Source organism: Rhodotorula paludigena (assembly GCF_050403205.1).
Source record: "Rhodotorula paludigena JCM10292 DNA, Rt_paludigena_JCM10292v1_ctg8, whole genome shotgun sequence".
NCBI lineage: Eukaryota > Fungi > Basidiomycota > Microbotryomycetes > Sporidiobolales > Sporidiobolaceae > Rhodotorula > Rhodotorula paludigena.
Window position 1 is genome coordinate 444,680 of NW_027481450.1, and position 22,432 is coordinate 467,111.

General features: G+C 63.9%; 11 protein-coding genes across 11 annotated transcripts; 6 read left to right on the forward strand and 5 right to left on the reverse strand.

The window, feature by feature from the left end:
- Window positions 1-247: 247 nt before the first annotated feature.
- JCM10292_000225 (uncharacterized protein) lies at window positions 248-901 on the reverse strand (the record flags this gene model as incomplete). The annotated part of the gene is made up of 5 exons (XM_076647331.1): window positions 248-307; window positions 394-410; window positions 474-510; window positions 630-754; window positions 847-901. 5 exons carry the CDS (start codon window positions 899-901, stop codon window positions 248-250), a joined length of 294 nt encoding a protein of 97 aa, XP_076507258.1.
- A 375-nt stretch (window positions 902-1,276) lies between these two features.
- JCM10292_000226 (uncharacterized protein) lies at window positions 1,277-1,989 on the reverse strand (the record flags this gene model as incomplete). The annotated part of the gene is made up of 5 exons (XM_076647332.1): window positions 1,277-1,357; window positions 1,473-1,489; window positions 1,554-1,590; window positions 1,656-1,831; window positions 1,893-1,989. The coding sequence occupies 5 exons, from the start codon at window positions 1,987-1,989 to the stop codon at window positions 1,277-1,279; spliced, it is 408 nt and encodes a 135-aa protein (XP_076507259.1).
- Window positions 1,990-2,323: 334 nt separating this feature from the next.
- Window positions 2,324-3,819, forward strand: JCM10292_000227 (uncharacterized protein; the record flags this gene model as incomplete). Its single annotated transcript, XM_076647333.1, has 4 exons — window positions 2,324-2,422; window positions 2,499-2,975; window positions 3,042-3,166; window positions 3,222-3,819. The coding sequence occupies 4 exons, from the start codon at window positions 2,324-2,326 to the stop codon at window positions 3,817-3,819; spliced, it is 1,299 nt and encodes a 432-aa protein (XP_076507260.1).
- A 309-nt stretch (window positions 3,820-4,128) lies between these two features.
- On the forward strand, window positions 4,129-4,939 carry JCM10292_000228 (uncharacterized protein; the record flags this gene model as incomplete). Its single annotated transcript, XM_076647334.1, has 4 exons — window positions 4,129-4,566; window positions 4,658-4,694; window positions 4,757-4,773; window positions 4,871-4,939. The coding sequence occupies 4 exons, from the start codon at window positions 4,129-4,131 to the stop codon at window positions 4,937-4,939; spliced, it is 561 nt and encodes a 186-aa protein (XP_076507261.1).
- A 650-nt stretch (window positions 4,940-5,589) lies between these two features.
- JCM10292_000229 (uncharacterized protein) lies at window positions 5,590-6,053 on the forward strand (the record flags this gene model as incomplete). The annotated part of the gene is made up of 3 exons (XM_076647335.1): window positions 5,590-5,715; window positions 5,795-5,873; window positions 5,932-6,053. 3 exons carry the CDS (start codon window positions 5,590-5,592, stop codon window positions 6,051-6,053), a joined length of 327 nt encoding a protein of 108 aa, XP_076507262.1.
- A 174-nt stretch (window positions 6,054-6,227) lies between these two features.
- TAZ1 (lysophosphatidylcholine acyltransferase) lies at window positions 6,228-7,370 on the reverse strand (the record flags this gene model as incomplete). The annotated part of the gene is made up of 6 exons (XM_076647336.1): window positions 6,228-6,547; window positions 6,602-6,731; window positions 6,803-6,919; window positions 6,996-7,095; window positions 7,161-7,179; window positions 7,241-7,370. The coding sequence occupies 6 exons, from the start codon at window positions 7,368-7,370 to the stop codon at window positions 6,228-6,230; spliced, it is 816 nt and encodes a 271-aa protein (XP_076507263.1).
- A 1,502-nt stretch (window positions 7,371-8,872) lies between these two features.
- On the reverse strand, window positions 8,873-11,251 carry JCM10292_000231 (CTP synthase; the record flags this gene model as incomplete). The annotated part of the gene is made up of 10 exons (XM_076647337.1): window positions 8,873-9,108; window positions 9,170-9,469; window positions 9,526-9,683; window positions 9,771-9,992; window positions 10,054-10,307; window positions 10,364-10,558; window positions 10,617-10,751; window positions 10,812-10,948; window positions 11,020-11,127; window positions 11,194-11,251. The coding sequence occupies 10 exons, from the start codon at window positions 11,249-11,251 to the stop codon at window positions 8,873-8,875; spliced, it is 1,803 nt and encodes a 600-aa protein (XP_076507264.1).
- A 368-nt stretch (window positions 11,252-11,619) lies between these two features.
- On the reverse strand, window positions 11,620-15,745 carry SEC5 (exocyst subunit SEC5; the record flags this gene model as incomplete). The annotated part of the gene is made up of 16 exons (XM_076647338.1): window positions 11,620-11,946; window positions 12,043-12,221; window positions 12,326-12,584; window positions 12,657-13,072; window positions 13,129-13,519; window positions 13,630-13,760; window positions 13,851-14,077; window positions 14,143-14,381; window positions 14,440-14,585; window positions 14,637-14,720; window positions 14,778-14,882; window positions 14,944-15,036; window positions 15,110-15,138; window positions 15,205-15,359; window positions 15,422-15,456; window positions 15,538-15,745. The coding sequence occupies 16 exons, from the start codon at window positions 15,743-15,745 to the stop codon at window positions 11,620-11,622; spliced, it is 3,024 nt and encodes a 1,007-aa protein (XP_076507265.1).
- Window positions 15,746-15,900: 155 nt separating this feature from the next.
- On the forward strand, window positions 15,901-18,808 carry LRO1 (phospholipid:diacylglycerol acyltransferase; the record flags this gene model as incomplete). The annotated part of the gene is made up of 12 exons (XM_076647339.1): window positions 15,901-16,043; window positions 16,107-16,292; window positions 16,382-16,848; window positions 16,919-17,006; window positions 17,068-17,194; window positions 17,257-17,267; window positions 17,329-17,419; window positions 17,481-17,719; window positions 17,784-17,928; window positions 17,988-18,425; window positions 18,491-18,609; window positions 18,670-18,808. The coding sequence occupies 12 exons, from the start codon at window positions 15,901-15,903 to the stop codon at window positions 18,806-18,808; spliced, it is 2,193 nt and encodes a 730-aa protein (XP_076507266.1).
- Window positions 18,809-19,371: 563 nt separating this feature from the next.
- JCM10292_000234 (uncharacterized protein) lies at window positions 19,372-20,903 on the forward strand (the record flags this gene model as incomplete). The annotated part of the gene is made up of 3 exons (XM_076647340.1): window positions 19,372-19,553; window positions 19,610-19,686; window positions 19,744-20,903. 3 exons carry the CDS (start codon window positions 19,372-19,374, stop codon window positions 20,901-20,903), a joined length of 1,419 nt encoding a protein of 472 aa, XP_076507267.1.
- A 207-nt stretch (window positions 20,904-21,110) lies between these two features.
- Window positions 21,111-22,368, forward strand: JCM10292_000235 (uncharacterized protein; the record flags this gene model as incomplete). Its single annotated transcript, XM_076647341.1, has 5 exons — window positions 21,111-21,125; window positions 21,189-21,539; window positions 21,603-21,688; window positions 21,753-21,840; window positions 21,898-22,368. The coding sequence occupies 5 exons, from the start codon at window positions 21,111-21,113 to the stop codon at window positions 22,366-22,368; spliced, it is 1,011 nt and encodes a 336-aa protein (XP_076507268.1).
- Window positions 22,369-22,432: the final 64 nt, after the last annotated feature.

Below are 22,432 nucleotides of genomic sequence, written 5' to 3' on the forward strand. Positions count from 1 at the left end.
GCCCTGTCTCGCCCTCAAAATGTAGCTTATACCAGGGTCCGCTCGCGTTCTTCTCTCTCTCTCCTCTGGTCTTTTGTCGTCGTTATCCGTACCGGTCGTCCTCTCGTCGTCGCTCGTTGCCTGCAGTCTCACGCGAATGCTCTCCCTCTCGGCCTTCCGGCAATCGAGCATGCCGTCGCAGGAGAAGAGAGCGATGCTGTTTACAAGGGAAGAACTGCAGGGTACGACTTGCGGATCGAGTGGATGATCAGTGCTTGTGGCCGAGGCCGGTCTGCGGAGCCTGCATGTTGCTCGACAGCTCGTTCTTCTGCGGGCACGCAAGGAGCAAAAGGACTCAGTGACGGCACGAGGACGTGGATGCGAGAGGAGGGCAAGAAGGGGTCGGAAACGCACGCCCTTGCCAGAGGAGCCTGCAGGTTGCCAGAAAAGGTCAGCACTGTCGCCGCGCGCCATCGGAAGAACCGAACACCTACTGTACATGTAGAGGGCGCCGGCACCGACCACGCCGAGCTGTTTCACGCGCAAGGCATTGTGTCAGTCTCGCTGGACGTACGGTCACAGGGTGGTGCTCGAAGCGACGGGGGCGCATTGTCGCCTTTGCGTGAAATGGGAACGAGAGTGGGACTCACGGTCGCCGGCCACGCCCAGACAGGGCCGATCTCCTTGCCTGCTTCGCGGCGGTGGTGCCATGCTGTCGGCTTGACGCCGCCGGGCATCGTAGGCTTGGCGGTCGACGTGTCCTGCGCGTAGAAGCCTGAAGGTGCGGCGCAGATCGTCAGCGGGAGATGGGAGAGGGCCGCGATGCGTAGACGACGCAGTGAGATTTGGGTGGGGCCTGCAACGCACGCTTGGTCATCGAGCGCGAGACGGTGCGGGCAGCGGTGCGAGTTGCGGTCAACATGATGGTGTTTGTAGCTGTGCTGAGGGGAAACAGGAAGCAAGAGTCGAGAGCGGAGGAAGCGAAACTCGATTGTGGGGCGACACCGCGGCGACGATCCCAACGTCACCGAGGGACTCACAGGGCCATCGAATGGTAATTGCGGCAGATGGTGCGGAGCATGTTCTTAACCGATCTGAAGAACCTGTGGGGTGCAAGTTCCGCCGATTTTGCGTGATGGGCGAGGAAGATCAGCGGCGACGCCGAAGCACAACCTTCGCAACTCGGCATCTCGCTCTCCTCCCCGTCTCGCGGGGCTGCGAGCCAGTGTAAACAGCTCTCGACAATGTTATGCACAAGAAGATATGTACAGAAGGATGGAAAGATGCAGAATGGCGCTCACTTGCCCGAGTCGTGGCCGTCCGAGTTGACCGCCTCCTTCAGCGCCTTGTCGTCAATCACGCCGTGACGGTGCTGGATCTGCGAGCATGCGGAGGAAGCCGTGAGCACAGGAACCGTGCAATATATAACCAAGTCGACAGAGCCTGGTGTAGGCCGCCGGGCTTGAAGCAAGAGGAGCTTCGCGGGAACGCACCGAGTCCTCCGTGATCACTGCCGTATGAGACAAAGCGCGTCAGACAGCTCTTCATGCTTTTGGCTGGAGAGCGATACGCACAGTTCTTTCCGAGGAAGCCGAGGGCGACCACGACAATCTGAGGCGCGAGGAAGCGAGTTAGCGGTGCGGAATCAGGCATGACCAACGACGTCTGCCACTCACGGTGCCGATGAAGGCCATCAGCGGCGTCACCTCAAGGCCGATCATCTTGCGGGCGAAGAAGGGCGTGGGCTCGGGAGGGGTCTTGGGCATGACGGTCTGGTGCGAGGTCGAGGTCGTGCCGACGCCGTGGCCCTCGGACGTGTTGGGCCGCGAGGTGTCGGCATAAGTGCGGTAGACTGTTTAGTACAGAGGTCAGCGTGCGCTCAGCTGGCCTTAGAGTTGGTCAGGAAGACGTACGGAGTGGGAGACGAGGCGGTGCAGCCGAGAGCGAGGGCGCGACGCGAGCAGGGCGCAGGGCCGCGGCGCGAAGACCTGGTGCGAAGCGAGAGAGCATCTGTGCGAGTGTCTAGCCTGTTCGTAGCAGCAAGCAGGGAAGAGGCGGAGAGCGAGGTTCAGCCTCGTCCCCGAACCAGGTGACGTTCGACAGCCTCGCCGACTCGACCTCTCCGGAGTCGTTGTGCTTGGGTTTTAGAGTGTAACAAAACGTACACAGTCTCTGTGTCTTCTGACCGAAAATCCCCTGTGAGAAGCGGACTCACTTTTGTCTCCGTGGCGGTTGCCCTCTCCCCCCTCCTGCTCGTCCGACCCCGCTCGCACCCGCTGTACGCGCCGTGAGGCCCGCGCAACTCGCCTCCAGACTCAAACGACACGCAGTGAGCGCGACCAGCATGTCCAACGCGTTCAGCTTCCCGCCCAAGGCCGGAGCCGCACGAGGACGCGGAGGGCGCGGCTCGCACGGCGCAGGAGGGCGCGCCAACCCGTACAGCGTGCGTGCACTCTCTCTGAAGACACGCAGAGACGCGCCGCTGACCCGCTGACCCGCTCCGCATCGCTCGACAACAGCGCCCTGCTCCCGCTACATCTGGTGCGGCCGACGGCAAGTGGACACACGACCTGTTCGGCGAGAAGAGCGACCTGTACAACCCGACACTCAACGTCTCGCACGTCCGGCAAAAGCTCCACCTCCCTGCCGCAGAGGCGTCGCCCTCACTCCGTCCCTTCGGTGCCGCAACCCCCGCCGCCCAGCCGCTCCTCCGCGCAGCAGGTCTCGCGACCGCCCCGGCTGCCGCACCTGCAGCCCCTGCACTCGGGATCAAGGGGCAGGGTGCAGCGGCGCACCAGCGCGAGGCGGCGCGGCAGGCCAACCTCGCGCGAATCGCACAGCAGAAGGAGCGCGAGGAGCGCGCGGCCCTCCTTCGCGAGCGCAAGGTGCTCGAGCAGAAGCGCCAGGCGCAGATCCAGATCTCGAAGGAGGAGGAGCTCGGCTTTGTCGTGCAGGTCGAGGGCCTGGTGAACGGTACGAGTGCGGAGGACGTGCAGGTGCGCTTGCTGGATCGTCCACTTTTGCCGGGCACGGCTGACCGGACATGCGACGTTCTCCTACAGACTGCATTCGGCGCCTATGGCGAGATCCGATACTGCTACATTATCGACGAGACCGCCGCGGACCTGCAGGCTCGCCTCACCTTCACTCGTCACGCCGATGCATCCGACGCTTGCGCAAAGCTCGAGTGCGTGACCCGCTCTTCTTCGTACGGGCGCATGCTAACCTATGTGAACTCGCAGTGGCGCTGTGGCGGACGGCCGTCCCCTCTCGGTCAAGCAAGTCTCCCGCACGCCCATGCCAGCGCCGCTTCCTCCCCTGCCCAAAGCCACCACGATCCCCACTGGCCCCGCCTCTCGCGCACCCGCCGACGCGCCCACGGCCCCGCGCTCACAGCGACGAGGCGCCGCTGCGCCGGCTCCTGCGCCTGCACCTGCACCCGCCGCGCCGAGCAGGATGTACGCCGACCAGATCGAGGCCGCGCAACAGCAAGCCGCGTCCTCGTCAGCCATGGACGTCGACATGGCCGCGCCGGCCGCGACGGGCCCGCGTGGGCGCGGCGCGGCGCGCGCGCACGGAGGCGCAGCGACGCCCGCTGCTGCAGCGCCTGCGAACCCGCTCATGGCGCGACTGGGCGTGCCGACTGGGCCGCGGAAAGGTGCGACGCAGCCGAGGGGCCAGGGCGCGGCGAGGCAGCAGCAGCAGCAGCAGCCACAGGGACTGGCGGCGCGGTTGGGAGGGGTTCCGGGTAAGCAACAGCAGGGAGGGAAGGGCGGGAAGGGCGGCGGAGCAAGGGGAGCGGCGGCACAGGGAAACTCGCTGCTTGCGAGGCTTACTTAGTTGCTTTCTCGCGCTCTGTGCGGGCAATGAAGGATTAGATATCGCGACAGTGTGCGCGAAGTGTCCTCGGAGTGGCTGGGAGAGACGACGGCCTTCTCAAGCTGCGAGCTAGAGCTCGTCGCAGGGTTCCTGGCGATCTCGCGCGTGCCGTTCTGGCTTTGACCAGTCAGCGGGCGTTCTGGCCAGTCTGCGATGCCTGAAGGGCTCGTTCTCGAGGCGATGAGGTCGACGCTCGCTGGGTCCGCTGACCCTCTCCCGCTCTTTCTCCACCTTCTTGCTCTCACTCTGCCTCTCTGCAAACCCGCTCAAATGCTCTCCAGGCTCACCTACAACGCTGTTCGCTTCGCTCCTGCCGTACGCCTGGCCGTCCTCGCTCCATCGTCGACACTCCTCGCTTTCCGCCCGCCATTCGTCCTCGCTGTGTCGTCGACGCTCCTTGCTTCCCGTTCGCCTACTGTCCTCGCTCCGTCGTCTACACCCCTCGCTTGCCGTCCTCTCCACTCGCTTGCGAGCGACAAGGACGGCTCGGCGCACCAGCCCGCGAGCGCCAAGTCCGCCTCGAGCGCGCCAGCGGGGACGAGGCAGTATGCGAGCGGCGCACCGCCTGCGCCCAACCCTAATCGCCTGCACGCCGACACGTCCGGTAGTAAAAGCACAACCTTCTGGTGGCCATCGAGTGACACGGCCTGGCGCGACCGCAAGACGGGTTTCAAGGAGATCAGCTACGTCTACACGTGGCCCACGGTGGTGCGTCTTCATTTTCGAGCTCCTTTGCCTCGGCCAGCTTGCGCGCCTTTGCCTTGGCCAGCTCAAGCGCGCTGAACGGTGCGCTGTGCAGGTCTGCGTCCTTGGAGCCATCACCGCCTACTACTACGGTACGTCTCCTCCCTGATCTGTCCGTTTTGTGCATCAGCTTATGTATACCTGCCGCGCGCAGTGATCTCCGGCAAAGCGGTGGGTTGATCTTTCCGCCAGCTTGCGGCTTTCTCGCTCTCTCGCGCTCTCGCGCGTTGGCAGCAAGTGACATCCTTTTTCGTCCACCGAAACGCAGAATGTCGAGCTCGACAGCAACCTAAAGGCGCCCCCTTCACCGTACAGGGAGCACCACCGTCGCGTCTGAGTTGCGCAAAGCGTCCACTTCCCTCTTCCCTCGGGTCACGCTCAAGTCTCTCTCGGCCGCCGCTTGGTTTCTGTGCATACTCATCTTCGCCCATTCTACATACTGCGTGCAACGATTTGTCAGTGCTTCCTCTCGCAGCGAATCGCAGCGAGAGTTGGCGCCCATTCGACCTTGCCTTCGCCAATTCGACACCGCTGCGCTCTGATCTCAAACTCCGTCCGAAGTCCCTTGCAATATCGTACTCGGCCCGCAAGGTCTCTTGACACTTGCTCGACACTGTCGCAGGCGAAGCCGGGCGAGGTCGCCCCCGCCGCGGAACCGTGACGCGGTTCTTACCGCAACCGAGGCTACTTCCTCCGACGAATTGCCTCTACGGGCTGTCGACCGCGTTCTAGAGCCTTCAGAAAGCAGGTGCAGGTCAGCGAGGGGCGAGGAAGATCCTCGAGGGTCGGTCGGAAACCGAACGTACGAGCACCGCTTCGTCCTTCTCGACACCGCCGGCCTTCTCTGCCGTCATGCTAAAAGGCCGCGACGGTTGCTGGTCTTCTTGCTCCACACCAAGCTCTTCCTACACTACACCCTGTGCGCTCTGCAGACCCTCGCGCCAGCGAAACCACCTTGCTGACCCTGCTTCCGCGCGCAGCTCTGCCATGTTCGCACCTGCCCTCCGTCAGCTGGTAACGCGCCGGCTCCAGACCGCTGCGCTTCCCGTCGCAAAACGTCACGCTTCGACCGTGACTCCACACGCCCACGCAACGCCGCACTACTCGACGAAGGTGCGTCTCTTCCGATGGCTGCTTCGCGCTATGGCTGCTTCGCGCTAGCCTCGGCCCCACTCACCAATGACGCTCACAGGAGTGGCTTCAGCGCTTTGTCCCGGTCGAGTCGTACCCACTCATCGCCTTTGTCGTCTGCATGTCGTCTTTCGGCATCTGTGCGTCTTCGTTTTCGTTGCGTCGTGCCCGCGTCAAACTGACTCTCTCGTCACGCAGACAACGCTGCCATTGCATTCAACCGTCCCGAAGGCGAGCTGCGACTTGCGCCGAACCGCTACAGGCGCTCCACTCAGCACGAACCGTGGGAAGACCCGAAGGCTCTCGCGGGCAAGTGGTAGAGTCGCTGTTGTCTAATTTGTGGTTCCCGTTGTCTTATGTGTACAGCATGCATTGCGTTCGGTCCGTTCAGCTCCCGCTTGCTGCAGCATGAGAGAGCGGAAACAACAGGTTGTGGTCTTTGCGAGATGCGAGCGTGTCTAGTCTAACCTATCGCCTAGTCTGGTCCCTCGTGTCTACCACCCGGCTATCCGGCTGGGCGGTCCCCTCTCCACCTCGTCTACCCTCTGACCGAGCTGCATCAGCCCCTGCCGCATCGCCTCTGCAATCTCGCTGCGCATCCGCCCCACCTCGTCCGGCTCATCCTCCAGGTCCTGCCCAACCGGCCGCTCGTAGGTTGCTGGCCGCCACGGCGTCGGGTACTGTGCGCGGTACGCGGCAAGCAGGGGCTCGACGGCGGCGTTCATCGGCTCGCCGTAGAGGATCGTGACGTCCTTTCCCGTGCGAGGGAGGTAGTTGGGCCAGACGCGCGGCTCGTCCATCACCTGCTCGAAGCCTGCGAGAAGCGCCTCGTCAGCTGTGAAGCGGACGCCAGGAGGGAGGGGCTTACCCTTGATCCATACGGGCACAATGAGCGGCACTCGCTCGCATTCCATCAGCATGCGGCTAATTCCCCACTTGAATCGTCGCAGCTCGTGCAGCTCCTCCTGCTTGATTCGCCCTTCAGGGAAGATGTGAACCTGTACAGTTGGAGAGTCAGCTGCCGCGTCCGAAAGAGCGGAGATGGGCAGACGAGGGGAGGGGGGCGCACCCAGTTGCCTTCGTCGAGCAGCCGTGCCGAGTCGTCGATCGCCTTCTGGTAGATGCCCTTGCCGCGGTGCGTCTCTATGATCTGCCCCTTTGTGAAGAACCAGCGATCGAGTTTGCCCTGCGCGCCGAAGTGTCAGCATCCTCTTCTCATCGCGGCACCTCGAGGCGAGCCTGCGAGAGAGGCGGCGACGCACGTTGAACATGATGTCGCTCGCGCCGAGGGTCCATCGGAGGGTCTTGGAGTTGAGGAAGTTGCGCAAGGGCAGCGAACCCCACATGAACGGCTCGTCGACGCTGTCCGAGCAAGACGAAGAGGTCAGCTCGGCAGCGATCCCTCTGGCTCTGGCTGGCAGACGAACACCGAGACGTGGTTGGCGACTGTTCAAAAGCTCCAGTCAGCTTCCTGCAGGCCCACCGGAAGGCAGAGGGAGGCGCGCACCGGTGAGCACTCCGCGATCCGACTTGAGGCGCTGCAAGAACGCCGGCAACCCATCGACGCGCACGTTGCGGCACCCAGCCTTCAGGAAGAGCTTCGAAAAGGCCCCGACTGCGAACGGCACCGACCCCATCGGGCTGAGCAGAGCGAAGGCAACGAGCTGCCTCGGCGAAAGAGGAACGCTCAATTTCGGAGAAGAGCGTTCGGCTCTTGCGGATGCTTCCCGTAGAGCACTAAGCTTGAGCACCGACAGCGAGCGAAATAAGCAGGAGCAGGATGGACATTGCGAGGGCGGAATATGCACAACAACGAAAGGGCAGGACGAGGAGACGGCTCGGGACGCGCTTCTACAGCTAGTGGCTCTATAGCTTGGCCTGGACAGACGACAGATGACCGGAATGCGAGGGTGTGCGAGGGATGCGAGGGTTGCGAGGGATGTGCGAGAGAAGAGGACAGTCGCAGATGTTTGGCTGTCAGGTGCAATATGGTCAGCAGGCTTGTCGTGAGCCAACAGCGGCAGTCGCAACAGACCTTGTAGGCGTCACTGTGGCGTGCCTGCGAGCGGAGACGGGGAAGGAGCGGACCCGGCAGAGGCGACGACGTCTGGGTGGGTCGCGAGCGAGCTCTGCTTTGGCGCGGCGGTCGTGAGAGGACATGATCCGTTATTTGCACGACAACGTCAGCAGAAGCGACAGACATAGGCAGAGAAGGAGGGACACACGATTCTTGCAGCGGTGTCAGAGGAGCGAGACTTGACGACCGGCGAGGGTACGGCCAGCAGTCACGTCCCTGGCGCGCGGCGGCAGACATGTCGAGCAGGCGAGGAGCAGCAAAGAACAAGGACGAGCGCGGAGGCATCGAGCCGCTACGCAGCGCAAACAGAGCAGTTGGCCCAAGAGCGAGAGGAAAGGAAACCGAAGGAGCCAAAGGGCCGGCAAAGCACCCGGCAGAAGGGAATCGTCGCTCGCGAAGACTCATGCCGCGCCGGCACGCCTGCACAAGGAGACTAGCCTCGGGGAACGAGCGGGGGTCGGAGGTCGCGTCACGCCGAACTGCGACGCGAGAGACGCGCGAGGTCGGGTCTGCGTGGAGCAGACGACGCGGCGGACGGCCGACTGCGGATCTTAGCGTCGTTGGTTCGTCGACGGAGAAGGGTCGAGCGTACAAGCTGACACGGAGGCGTTGTTGGCGGGACGATAAGCGAGATGCGAAGGTCGAGCCGCGGCTCACCGTGCTGCGACACGCGAGGTCTGCCGTCGCCGAAGCGCTCACTCCCACTGAGACTCCCAGTGAGACACAAAGCAGACGCACATGTTCGCAGTCGCGCAAGGTTCGAACGCGAGTTCGACGATCTCGGCTTGCTGACCTCCCTCGGCCACCTGCAATTCGACTCGATAGGATTACAAGCTGCGAGGGGAGGAGAGTGGGTCGGGGATAAGAGACTATTGAGCACAATGAGGGGGGGACGGGGGCTTGATGAATGTGGGATGGACGACGAAAAAACCGATGCAGAAAGAACGAGGAAAAATGGACCCAGAAAAACGCAACCTCCCTCCCTCTTTCTCCCTCGCAGCGCTCCGTCTTCCGCAGCGACACGGCATCTATGTTGTAGTGAGGCACAGAGGAACCGACGGCTCAGGCGACCGTGACCTTGGCGACCTGCTCCGTGACGACCTCGACCTGCGGGACGTCGCGGTTCTCCATGTGGAGGTGCGCCTTGGGGTGCGGCGGCTCGTAGTTGGCCTGGCGCTTGATCTGCTCCGGGAGGACGCCGGCGGCCGCGGCGATGAAGCCGAGGAAGGCGGGCGAGGGGTTGAGCGGGCGGGTGCAGAACTCGGGGTGCGCCTGGAGACCGACAAAGTACGGGTGGCCTGCAATACTCGTACGTCAGCGTGGGCGCCTGAAGATAGAAAGACAGAGGTCAAGACGCACCCTGGAGCTCGGCGACCTGCATACGCTCGCCGCGCTCGTCACGACCGACAAACGCGAGACCGGCCTTCTCGACCTGCTGCACGTACGCCGGGTTGACCTCGTAGCGGTGGCGGTGGCGCTCCCAGATAACATCGGCGTTGGCGTAGAGCTGGCGCACGGCCGACCACTCCGTGTTGGGCTGGAAAACGGTCGGCCGCAGACCAAGGCGCATCGTGCCGCCGAGGTGCGTCTTCGAGATCTCGGGCATGAAGATGACGACGGGATGGGGGGTCGACTCGAGGAGCTCGGCCGAGTGCGCATCTGCGAGGAGAACGTGAGCGACTACTCTTGTAGGAAGTGGGCACGAGCGGACGCACCCTTGAGCCCGAGGACGTTCCGGCAGAATTCGATGACGGCAATCTGGAAACCAAGGCAGATGCCGAGGTACGGCACCTTCTTCTCGCGCGCCCACTTGGCCGCCGCGATCATGCCCTCCGTGCCGCGAAGACCGAAACCACCGGGAACGAGGATACCGCTGGGGAGGTTTGATAGTCAGCAAAGCATCGCTTTGACAGCCTGTCTTGTTCATCAAGACAAGCAGAGGTGCAACGCGCTGACTCACTTGGCCGTGCACACCGCCTGCCACGCCGCGTGGAACTCCTTGGGCCGGTCGTGCTGCGCCTCGAGCTCGAGGTCGGAGGCCTCGACCCAGGTGATCTGCAGCTTGCGCCCGCACTGCATCGCCGCGTGCTCGAGCGACTTGATGACGGACGTGTACGAGTCTTGCAGCGACGTGTACTTGCCGACGAGGCAGATCGAGACCTTGTCAAAGAGGCGGTCGTAGCTGAGTAGACGGGCAGCGTCAGTAATTGGCGCCTGTCGCGTAGCAGCTGAGGGGTACCCACGAGATGGTGAGGTCCTTCCACATGGTCAGGAGCTTGTTGCCGCGAGCCTGGCGACTCTCGGCGATGCGAACATCGTCGAGCTTCAAGCGGTTGCGGAGGAAGCCGATGAGGCCCTGGTCCTTGAGGAGAAGCGGAACGTGGTAGAGGGAGGAGACGTCGTGGACGGCGAGGACCTGCTCGTTGGCGACGTGGCAGAACATCGAGATCTTCGAAGTGACGGACAGAGGGAGGGCGTGAGGGCAGCGGCAGGCAATCTGGATCGGACGATGCATCAGTGCGTGCTTAATGAAGCCGTTTGCAGGATACGCACGAGATCGGGGACGAGACCCAGGCCGCGAAGGTCGCGGATGGACGCCTGAGTCGGCTTCGTCTTGAGCTCGCCATTGATGGACGGGACGAGCGAGACGTGGAGGAGGGCAAAGTTGTCCTTGCCGACGCGGAACTGGAACTGGCGCATCGCCTCGACGAAAGGTGCCGACTCGATGTCGCCGACCGTGCCACCGAGCTGCAGGAAAGACCGTCAGCACCAGGCATCGTCTTGGAATGTAGCCGCTCAGACGCACCTCGATGATGCAGACCTCGGGCGCCTCGCCCGACTCGTCCACGGGGACCTGCGCGACCCGCTCGACCCAGTCTTGGATGGCGTCCGTCACGTGCGGGATGACCTGCACCGTCTTGCCGAGGTAGTCGCCCCTCCGCTGCGTTCCCTGTGTCAGCCTACAGACCCGAAGAGAGCGGAAAGCAGGTCGAGAACGCACCTCCTTCTCGATGACCTCGCGGTAGATCTTGCCGGTCGTGATGTTGTTGTCGCGGCCGAGGGTCACGTTGAGGTAGCGCTCGTAGTTGCCCAGGTCCAGGTCAGCCTCTCCGCCGTCGTCGAGGACAAAGACCTCGCCTGTGGGAGTGCGACGTCGCGTGAGCTGTGCGGTGCAGGGCAGAGTCACGCGCGGGTTAGGCGCGACGCACCGTGCTCGGTGGGCGACATGGTGCCGGCGTCGATGTTCATGTACGGGTCGATCTTGATGGCCGTGACATTGTACCCGAGCGTCTTGAGCAAGAGACCGGTCGACGAGGCTGTGCGCGGAGTAGGTGAGCTCGCGGTGAGGAGGTAAAGCGCGACGAGGGGCGGGACGAGCTCACCGATGACGCCCTTGCCAATGCCCGAGATGACACCGCCCGACACGAGGATGTACTTCATCGCTGGAGCGCGAGACGAGGAGCGACTTGTTGTGGAGGAGCGAGGACGAGCACCCAGACGGCGAGAGCGCGCAGCGGCAGGCGGGCAAACGGAGGGACCCTGAGGTGCTCGGACAAGAGCTAGGCACAAGCACGCAGCTGGCTCTGGCAGGCAAGCGGGCACGGGCGAGGATCGACCGCTCCCTCTCGGCTCGCACGCTCAAGTCCCAGCTCGGCTCGACGCGCCCAGCCGACGCGTCGCGTCTCTAGCTCGACGCACACTCTCTCTCGCAGTCCCAGAGACACACATGTGCATGGAATACAACAGGGCACCCGTTGCAACAACATGTAGAAAGGAGAAGCACGTCCCGCCGCGAGACCTCGCTGCCGTCACGCCTCGACTACGGCTCCGCGCCGGCTCTTGCCCTCGTTCCGCGCCTGCGCGTCCACGAGCTGCCCGCTCGTCGTCGCCGGAGGCGCAGCCGGCGTCTTGCTCGGGCGGCGGAAGCACAGGAACTGGAGCGCCGTCGCGCGGCGCGATGCGACGAGCGTGCGCTTGAGCCCCTCGAGCTCTTGCTGCAGCTCTTGCGCAGAGCTGTTCGGCCGTCGGTAGTACGACTGCGAGATCGTCTTGTAGATCGACTGCAGCGTCTGGTCGGCGAGCTGCGAGACGTGCTGCGACAGCGTTTGGTGCATGAATTCGATCTCGAGCGTGGCCTGCGTGCAGAGGGCGGTCAGTCACGGAATTGACAAGTGGCAGGCGAGTATGCTTCAGGCGAAGCGATTCGCCACGGAAGTCGATAGGCGACTGACCTGGAGCATGCCGCCCATCCCGAACCGCTCGACCTTGCTGAACGCCTCGAGCGCGACCTGCGCAAGCTCCTCGACGAGACTGCCGAGCGTGCGCGCGACGAGCGGCTTGGCCGTCGCCGAGACCTGAGCGTGCACGAGGACGAGCGAGAGGAGCGCGTCATAGATGAACGGGTGGACCTCTGCAGAATCGTGGCGTCAGCGTCTCGATCTGCTCGACGTGGACAACTCCCGCGCCGCTCCAGGGGAAGCCGGAGAAGTAGCCGTCACAGAGCGACCAACGCACCCGTAGGCTTGTCAGCCTCATACCAGTTGACCGTCCCGCCAAGCACGCCCTTGCGGATAATCTTGGCGACTTCAGCGCTCTTGCGCTTAACATAGTCGTCGAACAGGATCTTGTCGAGCTGGTCCGTGACGTCCATGAGCATCTGCGTGTCGGACTGCATGTCGACCTTGAACGCCGTCGAGAACTGGTGGATCAGCCGCGGGATCGACGTCTCGCGCAGGTGCGTCAGGTTCGACACGGTCAGCAGGATACGGATGTCCTGCGAGCGGCGGAACAAGATTCTCTAGTCAGTCTCGCAGAGCGGCGGAGCGACAGGTGACAAGAGACGCACGACGTTGCGGATGTCGACTTCCTTCGGCCGGCCGGTGTTGGCGACGCCCTCTACGCCCAGCCCGCGCTTCTTGGTCCCGCTCGGGCTCGTAAAGATCGTCTCGGGGTCCGAGAACGCGACGTGCACGAGCCCGTCGAGGAACGCGTACAAGCCGTCGAGGAACGCGCTCTGCGCCTTGCGCTGGAAGTCGCCGAGGATGTCGACGTCTTTGCGACTGCGCGCAGCGGCAGATGTCGCGCTCGACGAGGACGACGCGCCGAGGAGGGCGTTGGCGTGCTCTTCGGACCCGCCCGCGACGCGGTACGCCGAGATGGCCATGAAGCGCTGGAACGCCGAGATCTGCCGCAAAAAGGCCGTGATGGCCGAGTCGTCCGGGTCTTGTCGCCACGTCTCGAGGCGGTAAAAGACCTTGGCGTCTGTTGCAAACCAACGTGAGAAGGGCACTTTAAGGGAAGCAAGGACGCCAACGTACCTCGCACCCAGCCCGAGCAGATGGCCTCCTCGAAGCGCCACCGCGTGCTTGCGACAAGCTCCTTGAGCGTCTGCGTCGCCTCTCCCGCCAGTTCGAGCGCGCCAAGCTCGCTCACGCACTCCATAAGCTCGTTGAGCACGCGCAGCAGCCAGTGGCAGTTGGTCGTCGCGTTCGACACGGGCGGGACAAAGTCGGGCATGGGCGGCGTCGCGTTCAGGTCGTCGGGGTTGTTGCTGCGGTTCTGCGGCGGCGACGATGTCGTCGTCGAGGAGAGGGTGAAGAATTGCGAGAGGAGCGAGACGTAGAGTGTGACGATGTCCTGGGTCATGACGCGGCACTGCGTTGGAGAACGACGAGATGCGGAAGAGGCAGACACGGCGGAGGGGTTCTTCTGCGCAGGAGACCGCGTGAGTACGCTCGCCTAACTTGCAGGACCCGCCCTGGTTTCGCTTGGCGAACGGTGCGCGAGTCCAGGTTCGTCTCAGCATTGGCCAAGCGTACCTTTTGGTATTTCCCTTCCATGTACCCCTTTGCGACCTTCCAAAAGCTCGGGAGCGTCTGCATGATGACCTCGTTGAGGTTGCGGACCAGGTCGAAGATGAGGCGCCAGACCTCGACGCCGGCAGCGTTCTCTGCGCAAGCGGGCCAACGCTTACAACAGTCAGCTATTCGCCACGACGGCAACGCACAGAATTGTACAGAAGAAGAGACCCTGCATGCACCTCGTATCCGCTCGCCGTCGAGGCTCTCCAAGCTCGCGACGCCCGCGCCGAGGTCCGCGGCCTGCTTGCGGTCGTTGTCCTCGGCTTCGCCGTACTGGTCCATGGCGACGCGGATGCGGCTCATGCTCGCCTCGGCCGACGTGCGCAGGAGCTGCAGGATGTGCCGGTGTTGCGTGTCGAAAAAGATCCATGCGGGGTCGTCGGACGGGTCGAGCTCGAGGAGGATCCTGCGAGTGAAGTACAGGATGTGTGAGAAAGCGCGCTGACGGTCAACGGACGAGAAGAGACGCACTCGATCGTCTTCTCGACCTCGTCCAGCCCTCGCTTCGTGTCCCTCAACCGCTTCCCGAGTGTCGCCCTCAAGTCGCCAATGATCTTCTCGACCTGGCCCCACACCTTGTCGTAGATGCGCTTCTGCTGCTGTTGCTGCTGCGGCGTCGTCGGGACGGGGAGGCCGAGGAGTTGCGCAGGGCGAGAGGCGAGAATGTACCGGCCCTTCTTGTACGCCTGCAGCGCGACCTCGTAGCGACCCTGTGGACGGCAGCTCGTCAGACGCGCGCGTAAAGGGCCGCGACAAGAGACGGCGCACCTCTTCAACGGCCTCGCCTAGGATCGTTGGCAGATTGAAGAAGAACTTGCTGCGCTCGAAGACGCCGAGAGTGCTCTTCAGCCGTTCTGCCTTCGTGCGAGCATCGACAATAGGCTGGAAGATGGTCTCGGCACGAGAGGATGCGGCTGTAGAGACTGGGGTCAGCCCAAAAAGGGAAGGCTGAGGACACGACGCACATTTGAGCGTTTCTCGCATCGTCTGCACGCCGTAATCATTGCCCGCTGCGAGAGGCCCGCCATCCTTCATCTCCTCGAAAACAGCTGTAGGCAACGCAGGGTCAGTGGTCTGACTGTTCGAGCGTTGGAGCTTGCACGCACTCTCGGTCGCCGCCTTGACCGCCACGAAGCGGTCCCACTCGGCTTCGACGAGCAGCTTGAGCGCTCCTGATCGCTTCTCGAGCGCCTCCTTGAGCTTCTCTCGGCCTGTGAAGAGCGGATCAGCGAAATTCCCCGGAAGTCAGCGAGGATGGAACAAGAGACGGACCAACGTTCAAGTCGCTGAAGGTTGCATTTGGGTGCACCGTCGAGAGGAACACCTTGGGGTCGAACGACTTGGAGTGTAGCAGTACGGCCGAGCCTGCGAGTCGGAAAAGTCAGTCCTGCACTGTCAGCACGACAGGCGGCTTCAAGACGCCGAGAAACTGACTCACGCAGCTCGCTTGGGAGATCCGGATTGTTCCTGAGCAGGGTGAGAGAGGATCAGTCGCGTGAGGCGGCAAGATTCCGATTTCGAGGACGGGCGCACGCGAGAGTGCCGCCGCGTATCAAGCCGAGCGGGTCCGCTTCGTCCCCCTTTGGTGCGCCGGCGACTTTCGCAGTCCCGGTCGCGCCCGTGCCTCCCTCGGGTTTGGGCGAACCAAAGAGGCCCGGGTCGGCGGTGTCGCCCTCCTCCCAGTGAGTCTGCGCAGCGAGTGGGGGTCAGCCTGCGCGAGGGTCGCACGCGCGCTGCGGATGCGACGCACGGGCGAGAGGGTCGAGAGGCCGTAGAGCTGGAGCACTGCGCGGTCCTCGCAGTCAGTACGCGTGCGAGTCGAGAGTGCGAGCTCGCGTAGCTGCCGCGAAGGAAGAGGCGACGCACTGGCCTCGTCGTCGGCCTCCCAGAGGTCGGGGCGCGGGCTGGGCGGGTCTGAGCGCGCGTTCGAGTCGCTGTGCGCGCTGCCCTGCCTGCGCATGGCCTGGCGCGGGTCGGCGCGCGCATCCGAGTGGGGAGGAGGGCCGCCTCCTCGCGGGTCAAAATCGCGCGGTTCTGGCGGGGCGGGGCCGCGCGGGTACGGTCTGCCCTGCATGTTCGCACACAGCGTCACCCGATGCCCGCTCAGAGGCGACGGGGAGCGGTCGAGGCGAGCCCGAACTCGCGATTGCCTCGACCAACTTGCAGCTTCCTCCTCTTCGGTCCACGCTCTTGCTGAAGCTGCCGCGCGTCAGGGAGGACGCCACAGGAATGGCAGGCATCCGCAGGAGGAACGTCCCGCCGCCCGCGCTCGACGACGAGCACGACGCCGACCTCGCCGCGTCCAACAAGCGCCAGATCCCGCTCTTCAAGCGCTCGAGCGGACAGGCGGGCACCGCAGCAGACGAGGCCAAGTCAGTGCACTTGTCTCGGTCCAGCCGGTCAAGCAAATTGACGCAGTCTCGCGCTTGCTGCAGGGCCGTTCTCGACGAGGCGACAGGCAGAGTCTCGCTCGACCTCCCGCGCACGCCCTACCACGAGCTCGACCTCAGCGACACGTTCCTCACCGCCCTCCACGACGCCCCCTTCGAGCCGAAAAAGGGCTGGGGCAAGAAGCGCCGCCTCTGGTTCGTCTTTGGCGGCCTGCTCGGACTCTTTGCTGGGTCCGTCCACGCGCCCTGCGCCTTCCCTTGACCTGCCGAACTGATCACGTGCAATGGAGAGCGAGGCACTGACTGGCGATCGCGCGCAGATGGCTGTTCACCGAAGGAGACCCGCTGTCTTCGCTCGCCAACCTCGACCTCGACTCGTTCACCTCGTGGGACCTCCAGTCCATCCTGTCCGACATGCCCTCTCTCACCGCCCTCAATGTCTCGGAGCTCATCGCGCCCGGCCGCGACTGGCTCAACAGCCGCGCGAACCACTTTGAAGTCGGGCGCGACGCAAAGGCGCGCGGCCTCGTCAAGAAGCACGCCGTCATCCTCGTGCCGGGCATCATCTCGAGCGGGCTCGAGTCGTGGAGCACGCAGCCCGACGCCGCCGCCTTTTTCCGCTCGCGCATCTGGGCCGGCACGTCCATGCTGCGCGCCATGATCAAGAGCAAGGACGCGTGGACAAAGGCGATGGCGCTCGACCCCTTCACTGGGCTCGACCCCGACGGGTACAAGGTCCGAGCCGCGCAGGGGCTCGATGCTGCGAGCGCCTTCATTCCGGGCTACTGTGCGTTCCCTTGCGCCTCGTCAGCGATACGGAGATGCCCGTTCAAACAAATGCCTTGCCTCTTCCCCAGGGATCTGGCAGAAGGTCATCGAGAATCTCGCCGTGCTCAACTATGACCACGACGACCTGTCTCTCGCAGCCTACGACTGGCGCCTCTCGTGCGCTGTCTTCCTCTGCGCTCATTCCGCCACATTTCGCTGAACCGCGCTTCTACCGCAGATTTTACAACCTCGAAGTCCGCGACCACTATTTCTCGCGCCTTAAGATGCAGATCGAGTTCAACCTGAAGGTCAACGGAAAGAAGACAGTCCTCGTCAGCCACAGCATGGGCTCGTCTCTGCTCCTCGTGCGTTCAATACCTCTACTCTCGGCTGTATTATAGCGCTGCTGACGCGGAACACCGTGCAGTGGTTCCTCAAGTACGTGTCTTGCGCCGCGAGCACCGAAACGCTGTCCAGCCCTGACCTTCTTAATTCGCAGGTGGGTCGAGGCGCCCGAATTCGGTAACGGTGGCGACGACTGGGTCGAGCGGCACATTTCAGACTGGGTCAACGTCGCAGGAACGATGCTTGTAAGCGACGAACCTGCGTTCTGCCTTTGCCCACTCTGACCCTAGCGTTGCCTCGATGCAGGGCGTTCCGAAAGCCATGTCGGCGCTCCTCTCGGGCGAGATGCGCGACACGGTCGAGATCAACCAAGCAGCCGTGTACCTCCTCGAGCGGTTCTTCAGCCGCTCGGAGCGCGCAAAGCTCTTCCGCACGTGGGCCGGCGCCGCGAGCATGGTCCTCAAGGGCGGCAACGACGTGTGGGGCGACGAGAGCGGCGCGCCGGACGACATGAACAACTCGACGCTCACGGGTGGCAAGATCTAGTGCGTCGTGTCTTCCCCTCGCGCTCACATACTCTGTCCTCGCTCACTGACAATCGCGGTGTAGCTACTTCCGCCCCGAGGAGCACGCAAACACCTCTTCCGTTACAACGGACACGGTTCATCCAAACTTGACGCTGAACGACGCAACGAGCTTCATCCTCGAAAAGGTGTCGCCGGCATACCAGAGCATGCTCGCCAGCAACTTCTCGGTGCGTTTTCGCCTCTCGCTCTCGTTCGTGATGGCCTCTGCTGACTTGTTGTAACACAGTACGGCTTTGAGCGCTCGGAGGAGCAGCTCATCAAGAACAACGCCGACCACTCGAAGTGGAGCAACCCGCTCGAGGTGCAGCTGCCCAAGGCGCCCTCGATGCGCATCTACTGCCTGTACGGCACGGGCAAGGAGACCGAGCGCGCCTACTTCTACCAGCAGGGCGGGTACGAGCACGACGAGTCGCCCACGGTCGACTTTGCCGCGCCGGGCGCCGCAGCAGGCGAGCAGGCGCCCGTGTGCCTCGAGCCCGACTGCACCGACTCTACGCCGCGCGCGCCGCTCGACCTCCCGCTGCAGCGCCGCGTGTGGATCGACGGGAGCGTCACGCTGGACGAGAAGAGCGTGCCCAAGGTCAGGAGCGGAGTCGTGTTTGGCGACGGCGACGGCACGGTCAGCTTGCTCAGCTTGGGCGCTATGTGCGTCGAGGGATGGCAGGTGCGCCTTTCGCTCTTCGGCGTCTTCCACTCAAGCGCTGGAGACTCACAACGTCTCGCTCGCAGCGCCCGCTGTACAACCCGGCCGGAATCAAGGTCGTCACGCACGAGCTGCTGCACTCGCCGCTCGCGTTTGACCCGCGCGGCGGTCCTACGACTGCAGACCATGTTGACATTCTCGGCGCGTGAGTCCGACCTCAGCAGCCTGAAGTGCGTATTGAGTTGCTGAGCTCCTCCACCCGCAGGTCCGAGTTGAACGACGCCATCCTCGAGGTCGTGGCCGGCCAGGGCCACAATGTCGAGGAGCAGTACCATTCACAGATCCGCGACATTGCGCGCAAGATCAAGTGGAACGGCCCGTCGCAGCCCGCCGTGCCCTCCTAGACCCTTCGCCCTAGTCGCCCCTCTCGTCGTGTCTATAGACTGTCCCCGCTTCCTTTGCTGTGCTCTGTTGTCATAGGATCATCCTGGTGGTAGATAGGGTGCAAACGAGTCCGTGCTTTGCAGAACCGTTGCGTGAGAAGGAGAAGGAAGAGCAAAGCTGTTCATTCCGACGACAGCGATCTCGTCTTGAGAAGCTTGATCGGCGAGGCGCATTCCGATCACTGCGCCCTCGACGCTGCAAGCACGCAGGATGGAAGCGGAACAATGGCGGCGGGGGAACACCCGCGCGCCCTTCCGCGCCGGGAAGGCGGGGCGCTGGCCTCGCCCCCTCCGTCCGAGGCTCGCTTGCGTCGTGCGCGAGTGCGCAAGCGGAAAGTTGGGCGCGCTCTTGCGCCCTGACGCTGCGGCCTCACTCACGCTCGCTTTGTCTCGCCGCGCGGCTGGCTGTGGGAAGCGTGTTTCGTTTGGCCCCTTCGTCGCTGGTCGGCGTTGTCGCGCGTTGCCCCTCCGCTGCTTCTGCTGCGTGCGCTTGCTCTGTGCGCACCAGGCGCCCACCGTGCGCGATGAGCCGCGCGCCTACGCCCACATGGGCAGAAGGCGTCGGCGTGACCGTTTCCGCGCTATCCGTGATCGGAGGCGCAGGCATCGCTGTCGGCTGGTGGTTTGCGCCGCAGCGGTCGCACCTGCGGCAGAAGCTCGTCCTGGGTCTCGGCGTGACCGACTTTGTCCAGGCGGTGACCACCCTGTGCGTCTTCTCGAGCCGGATCCTGCTTCTCCCCGGCTGACCTCGCATCTGCGCAGCATTGGAGCCGCACTCGACGCCGCCGGCCAACCCTACGAGACAAACTCGCCCAGTTGCACTGCTAGCGGCTTCGTCTGTGCGTGGGAGCCTCGCCAGAACGAGCTGAGCCGGGCTAACGCGGACCTTCTCGCAGACCAAACCTGCGTCTTGACGAATGCCTGCTGGACCCTCGTTATCGCCATTGTCACGTACACGACACTCGTCTACCCTTTCTCCCGATTCACCGCCCTACTCGAGACCCGCGCCGCCTTCCCCGTCATTGCCGCGCTCGTCGTCTTCGTCGGCATCACGCCGTCGATCCCCGTCACCATCCTCTACGACATGACAAATGCGACTGGGCTGTGCTGGCTCAAACCGGGCACACGATCCGCCGACTTGATGCTGTTCGTCCCGCGAGCGGCAACGCTGTCGGTCGTCGTCATCCTCTACGTCCGGCTCTTCTGGTTCTTTCGCCGCCGAGACATCAACATCGATACGGTGACGGATCCGGACGAGCAGGAGACCGAAATCGCCGGCGGCAAGCGCCTTTCGCTGGCGAGTCTGTCTACCCGCCTGTCGCCGTGGCATCGCCGGTCGAGCGACACGCTGCACCACCCTCCTCCGCACAACCCGCGCTCGTCCTCGCTGGCTCCTATACCCGGCTCTCCCGTCACCTTCTCGCAGCCTTTCGACCCTGCCGCATCCAGAGGATCAAAGGTGGATCCGAAACAGTCGACCATCCCGCCTCCCGCGCCCGATCCGCGCAACGTGTCCCGCGATCACTCGACGACCGTCTTTGAGCCGACCAAGTCGACCATGCCGGCTGGGGTCGCACCTTTGCATTCGTTCCCCGACTCGCGCCAGCACTCCGTCTCTGTCTCGTTTACAGGCGTCGAGCCTCCGCGGTCAAACAGCACAGCATCGTCGATCGACCCGACGCAGTCGCACCCCTCGCCGCACCCTCCGCCGACGAGCCCCGCTTCGGGCCGCTCGAAGCGCTTCTCGAGCGTTGGGTGGCCCGGGCGGCTGAGCTTTACGGCGACGGGCGAGCGGAAACGCAAGCGGCCGCTGACGCCGCGGCAGATCTCGAAGCGCCTGTCGCTCCTCATGGCCGTGTATCCGGTCGCGTACTCGTGCCTCGTCGCCGTGTCGATTGCGCGGCTGATCAAGCAGCTGTCGACCGGCGAGGCGGCGGCGCCGGGGCTCGCGTGGACGAGCCGGTTTCTGATCACGTCGCAAGGGGCGATAGACGGGTTGCTCTTCGTTGTTGTACAAAGCTCGTTCAAGCGGTGGATGAAGCGGGAGCAGGGGTGAAGAAGGAGGCAGTCGGGGAGATTGCGGTCGATTGTTGTCTCTCCCCTCACACTCGTTGTAGCACATAGCACGCTCATTGTGTAGCGCTAGACACAGCATTACTTACGACTGCGCTGCTTTCGAGTATCGCGAGACGGAAATCAAGCGAACGCGGAAGTTCAAGGTTGACCTTGGCCTCGACATATTCGCTCGCTCTCTTCACGCGCCATGGATCCGTTCGAGGTGCGTGCGGCCCGGGCTGACTTCTCGCAAGCTACTGACCGTGCTCCTGCCCTGCCTGCCCAGGTGCGCGTCCAGTTTGTGACGCTTGCTTCGCGCCTCGGGTCGTCGGTCGCGAGCATCTCCAAGGTTGCCGCGTTTGCGCTCAAGCACGCGGCCAAGTGCGCCGACGACATCTGGGACTGCTACCTCGACGAAGTCGCCGCCGCCAACCTCAACAGCCGCGTCAACCTCCTCTACCTCCTCGACGCCCTCCTCGACAAAGAGGGGCCCAGGACAGCGCACAATGCCCCGCCCAGCACAAAGGGCGTGCACACCAGCTACCGCGAGCTCGTAGAGCGCGACCTCGCCAACGTCGTCCGCCTAGTCGTCCCCGACTCGAGGGAGGGCGTCCTCAACTGGATGGCGACCAGCCAGGTCCGTGCAGCACTCTGCGCTCTACCTACTGCAGCTCAGTCAGCTCACGCTGCTCCCCTGCAGGTCCTGCGTTCCTGGAAGACCCGCCGGCTTCTCGACGCCGACATCCTCGACCAGGTCTCGACAGAGCTCGAGGACCGCAAGGCCGCGTGCGTTCTCTTGCCTTGCGTACCTCCTCCGGCGAGCCGATACTTACCTCTGGGTGTGCCACAGACTGCACGCCGACTCTTCCGACTCGTCCGCCTTTGCCAACTTCTCTCGCAACGACATCCTGCGACGGATAGAGGACGACCGCGAACGAGTCCGTGCCTGTCACATCTTCACTCGAGTGCATAAAGCTGACCTGTCGCCTCCGCAGCACAAGCGCCTGAAAGAGCGCCTCTGGGTCCTCCCCGTCCCCTCCACCCTCTTCAGCCTCCCCCTCGCCGCTCCCCTCCCAGCCTCGTCCTCTGCCTCGCAAAAGCCGTCGCCCATCTCACCCGCATCTCCTTTCGACCCGTCGTCCCGCCCGAACTCGGCAGCACACCATCGCCGACCCTCGACCGCGAACGGCGGGGCGGGAGCGGCGGACAAGCCCGCACCTGCAGCAGCGCCCGTCTCGCGCGGACCCGAGCTGGCGCTCGAGATTGAGTTCGAGCAGCTGTGGGAGGCGAGCGCGGACGAGCGGCGCGCGGCGGTCGGGCCCGAGGCGGACGCGGTGGGCGAGACAGACCCGGCGAGGCCGTGGAAGCGGCCGAGGGTATGGGCGCTCGACGAGCAGGACAGGGAGGACATGCGGAGCGAGCGAAGGAGGTGCTTCGAGATGGACGAGCCGACAGCGGTGGCGTGAGCGGGTGAGCGTCGGCGTTTGCTCGCGACTTTTGACGAGTCTGGCCGATTTGTCTGTTGTGAAC